The sequence below is a fragment of the Arvicola amphibius genome, chromosome 3, assembly GCF_903992535.2.
Source record: "Arvicola amphibius chromosome 3, mArvAmp1.2, whole genome shotgun sequence".
In the NCBI taxonomy this organism is placed as follows: Eukaryota; Metazoa; Chordata; class Mammalia; order Rodentia; family Cricetidae; genus Arvicola; species Arvicola amphibius.
The window spans coordinates 135,535,705-135,540,551 of NC_052049.1; the positions used below are offsets into that span (position 1 = coordinate 135,535,705).

Below are 4,847 nucleotides of genomic sequence, written 5' to 3' on the forward strand. Positions count from 1 at the left end.
CAAAACAACCAGTGCCAATCACTACCACCACAAAGCCATTGTATTAATTACTTTTCTATTGTTGTGATGAAACATCATAGAAGTGTGTTAGTTTGAATGTAACCGGCCCCCATAAGCTTATAAGGAGCGGCACTATTTGGAAGCGTGGCTCTGTTGGAGTAGGTGTGGCCTTGTTGGAGGAAGTGTGTCACTGTGGGGGTGGGCTTTGAGGTCTTATATATGCTCAAGCACACCCAGTGTTTCAGACCACTTCCTGTTGCCTGCTGGTCAAGTTGTAGGAATCTCAGCTCCTTCACTAGCACCGTGTCTGCCTGAACACCACCATGTCACACCATGATGATAATGGACTAAACCTCCTGAAAATGTAAAGCACCCCAGTTAAATGTTTTTTCCTTTATAAAAGTTACTGGGGTCATGGTAACTCTTCACAGCAATAGCAATCCTAACTAAGACAAGAAGGAAAGGTTTATTTGGGTATGGTTCCAGAACAATTAGAGACCATCACCATCATGGGATTGATGTGTGGCACCAGGCAAGCAACTGGAGCAGCAAGCCGAGAGTCACATCTTTAAGAGCAAGCAGGAGACAGAGAGCAAACTAGGAATGGTGCAAGTCTTTGAACACCTCAAAGCTGGTTTTCAATGGCATTCTTTCTGCAATTTTGAGTACCTCCTAACCTACTCAAATAATACCACCACCTGGGGATCAAGCGCTCAAATGCTAGGCACTGTGAAGGACATCCCATTCAAACCACAGCCACCAACCTTAACTACACTTGTCTGGCAATTACAGGTCATGGGGATTATGACATTGAAACTTTTAGGGCCATTATTTTTCCTATACAGTTATAATAATGTACATATTATCTGTATGACAATATTTAATATTGATTTGTATTTTTTTTTTTTGTTTTTCGAGACAGGGTTTCTCTGTAGCTTTGGAGCCTGTCCTGGAACTAGCTCTTGTAAACCAGGCTGGCCTCGAACTCACAGAGATCCGCCTGCCTCTGCCTCCCGAGTGCTGGGATTAAAGGCGTGCGCCACCACCGCCCGGCTCATTTGTATTTTTTTGTCATTATTATTTTTGGTGTTGTAGAGAGGGCCTCATGTAGCTGAGGATGATGAACTTTTGATCCTCACTGAGTGTTAGATTATAAGCATGCGCCACCACTCTAGTTTTTTCCGGCACTGGAAATCAAACCCAGGAATTCTTATAGACTAGGCAAGTGCTCTCCTAAGGCAGCCCCTCATGAAGGTATTCTAATTTTCTTCTGTTTTATGCAAATTGAGTTTTATACGTGTATCTTTTTTTTTTTCAAAAAATATAAAAGGTGATAAGAGATATTGGTAGGACAGTCTTAGGGGTCATCTATTGTGTTTTGTGGAGACAAGGCCTCTTAGTGGGTTGGAACTCCTAAGGCTACACTGACTGGTCATTGAGCCCCACGGACCGCCACCTCTGTGCCAGGATCCAGGCCCTCTTCTTATGAGGCAAGCCCTGTGCCAGCTCTCTGGCGGGTTTCTTTGTTTTGCATCACACAGGTTCACCATATCAAATACGTCTTCCTCACCGTTGTTATGATTTATGGCGGTGCGACCCTGGCTGGTTCCTCTGCTGGTGTGCGGGACCGCAGCGGGTGGGAGACAGACAGATACACCATGCAGAGACAGTTTGGGTATAGAGTTTATTTAGAGGGTATTGGGAAGGGTATAAAGGCAAGGAGGTCATGGAGGGGAGAGAGAAAGGGAAAGAGAGATAGAGGGACAGAAAAAGAGGAAAGAGAAAGGGAGAAAGAAAGAAGAGGCTGTCTCTTCAGAAGAAGGATGGAAAGAGAAAGAGAAGGAGAGGAGGCATGAGATCAGCTTGCTTAGTTGGGAAGGGGGAGATTGGGAGTGGACGGGGCTTGTCTCTTAAAGGGGCAGCTACCCAGATGACAGCCCAGGCCAGGAGAATTATAACAACCATGGACCCTAGGAAGTAAGCATAATCTTCAGAGGGCACAGTCTCTTGGTGCAGCAAATGGGTTTCCTTTAAAAACTATTTCAGAGCAAAGCAAAGCTGAGGTCAAGCCTACCCTGTGCAGAACTTCAAGGTTCACTCCTTAGAAGGAGCATGCACAAGGCTATGAGCCTGTTGCGTAATCTGTCAGTGATATCTTAACAGTTAATAATAATTTATTTGTTTTGTGGTGTAGGTGCTCATGCATGCAAGGCAGGCACTCTACTAACCGAGCAACATCCCCAAACTCAGTATCATATTTTTAAATTTAATTTTGCGTGACTCTGTGCACGCGCGCGCGCGCGCGCACACACACATGCATGCAGTGCCATCAGAGACCAGAAAAGAGCATATTCCCTGGAACTGGATTTTGAGGCAGTTGTGAGTCGAAAAGGAAAGAAAGAAAGAAAAAGAAAGAAAGAAAGGAGGGAGGGAGGGAGGGAGGGGGGGAAAGAGAGAGAGAGAAAGAGAGAGAGAGAGAAAGGAGAGAAGAAAGAGAAGAGAAGAGAAGAGAAGAGAAGAGAAGAGAAGAGAAGAGAAGAGAAGAGAAGAGAAGAGAGAAGGAAAGAAAAGAAAAAGAACAGAGACTATTGTTGTTGTTCCCTGGGCCCGACCCCATTCACAACCCCTGTCCCGCATAATGAACAGAGGGAGGCCAGGCTGGGAGCAGCCTCAGGTCTGGCTTCCCTCTAATGACTAACGTCCACGACCCATTAACCCTGTGGCCTCGTGGCCTCCCCAGCCTGGCCCGCGTCCAGGGCGGTGCTTAACGCAGGAGCCCTTTAGACCCTCAGAAGACCTGGACCCCCATTCGGGGCCGGAGCCGCACCACCGAGACGGGAGCCTAGAGCGGCCGCCCCGCCCACATTCCCCTCCACTCCGCCCCGCCGCCTCTATCCCCGGAAGTCGTAGCTGAGCACTCGCCAGCGAGCACCTCACCTCAGAGATCTGGAGCGCCGGTGCTGGCCGAGCCGTCACCATGCCTGTAAGTGTTTGATTTGGGGTTCGGGGTTACTTTCTTTCGGGCTTTCTGCCCATCCGGCGCCTCGGCAGGCGGTTCAGCCGGCGGCGTCTCCTGGCCATGCCCGAGGCTGGCTGGGGCGCGGCAGGCTTGTCCGGACTTGCCCGGGCGGCGTGGCGTGGCGTGGCTGGCCCTGCCTAGCCGGAGCGCGAGCGAGCGGGCCGGGGATGGGGAGTCGCTCCCAGCCGACGACGGGGCGGGTGGAGGGCATCTGCTTCGGCTCGCTAACGGCCCTCGAAGCTGCTGACAACGGTCGTTCCACCCCGGGCGGCCACGAGGCAGCGCGGTGCTGGCGATCGGGTGTGGAGCCCCGGGGCTAGGTCATCCCGGCCTTGCTCTGTTCGGCAGCGTTGCTTCCTCCCCGGGGCCTGAGCCAGAGTCTTGTTCTTACTTAGCTTTGCTGGCTTTCCAGCCGAACAAAGAGGGGGTTCTCGATCATACGCTCCCCGACCGCCGTAAAGTCCTAAGACAAGGACTCGGCGAACGCAAAGTATGGGTGGAAGTGGTCCCTCTGCGGAGTCTGCCTGTTGCTCATGCTTTGCGTTCGTCGTGTGGTTAAATCCGCCCCCAGTGTGCTTTGACTCCAGCAGTAACCATATGCTTCTTTACTCAGCTGGCTAGAGACCTTTTACACCCTTCCTTGGAAGACGAAAAGAAAAAACATAAGAAGAAACGGCTGGTTCAGAGCCCAAATTCTTACTTCATGGATGTGAAATGTCCAGGTAAATTTTCAGATTTTCTTGTCCGAAAAGGAAGCTTCTGAAGATCTACAGTTGAATAGACTTGAGATCACGGAATTGTCGCAGGGACATTTTAAATCAACATACTCAAGGTTTAGTAGGAACATATGGGAGCCAGGGTGAAGCTAGGTTAGACTCAAGTCTTCCAGCCGTTCATTAAGGTGATGAATTTTCTTTTGTCACGGTACAGTGAAAGTATGTTGATTCTTCAGTCTCTAATTGTGCTGTCTGAGGTTTCCATTATCCATCCATACGTGGCTGTTGAGTTCTTCAAATGCGACAGTGAAACTGGAGACAGTCTTTATGTGCAAAACACCAAACTCCGAAGGCAACCTGAAAAAGATGACATGTCTGTTGCATTCTGAAATGTTAATGTTTCAGAAATACTAAGTTTAATAAGAGTTCACCTTAAAAAAACACAACTCAAGTGGCTTCAAAAATACTTTGTTCCATGTGTGACCTGCTGTCATAGCAGGGACCAAGGTTTACAGGAAATGTGCAAAAGCATCACTCATTGTATAAGCAGCATGTATTTACGCACTGACAAGAAATACGATGAGCCTTTGCAAACTTTTAATGTATTGTTCCCTTTTGCTTTGTTTTTAGGCTGCTACAAGATTACTACAGTTTTCAGCCATGCTCAGACAGTGGTTCTTTGTGTAGGTTGTTCAACAGTGTTGTGCCAGCCCACAGGAGGAAAAGCCAGGCTCACAGAAGGTATAGCCTTTGGCATTTTCTAACCTAGTAATGAGATTTAGAATGTTATTGTGAGCTCTTTAAAGAGTCCTTTGTTCAGATAGGTAAGCTGCTTATGCCTTTGATACTACAATTGTTTTCTAACTTTAGAATATTTAGTCTTACATTCTTCTTGTGTACTTGTAATAAATTAAAAACAAGTCAAAATGAGATTTTAAAACATTTTATTTCTTATATAGTTAGTGCATAAAAAGTTTTTTTTTTGTCATTGCCAAGTAAGGAACAAATAATCTCAGATGTATCAATTAAAAGTACCCTACTTTTTATTTTTATGGGCATCTATTTAATGCTAAATTTAAAAATCTAATTGAATTTCTAACTTCACTTTAATA

At 46.9% G+C, this 4,847-nt stretch overlaps 1 protein-coding gene across 1 annotated transcript; it reads left to right on the forward strand.

Annotated features, from left to right (window-relative positions):
- Positions 1-2,875: 2,875 nt before the first annotated feature.
- Positions 2,876-4,521, forward strand: Rps27l (ribosomal protein S27 like). Its single transcript, XM_038323076.1, has 3 exons — positions 2,876-2,983; positions 3,633-3,741; positions 4,366-4,521. The coding sequence occupies exons 1-3, from the start codon at positions 2,978-2,980 to the stop codon at positions 4,497-4,499; spliced, it is 249 nt and encodes an 82-aa protein (XP_038179004.1). The 5' UTR covers positions 2,876-2,977; the 3' UTR covers positions 4,500-4,521.
- Positions 4,522-4,847: the final 326 nt, after the last annotated feature.

Coding starts and splice junctions, on each gene's coding strand:
- Rps27l (XM_038323076.1), top strand. Junction 3,742..4,365: donor CATGGATGTGAAATGTCCAG/GTAAATTTTCAG, acceptor CTTTGTTTTTAG/GCTGCTACAAGATTACTACA.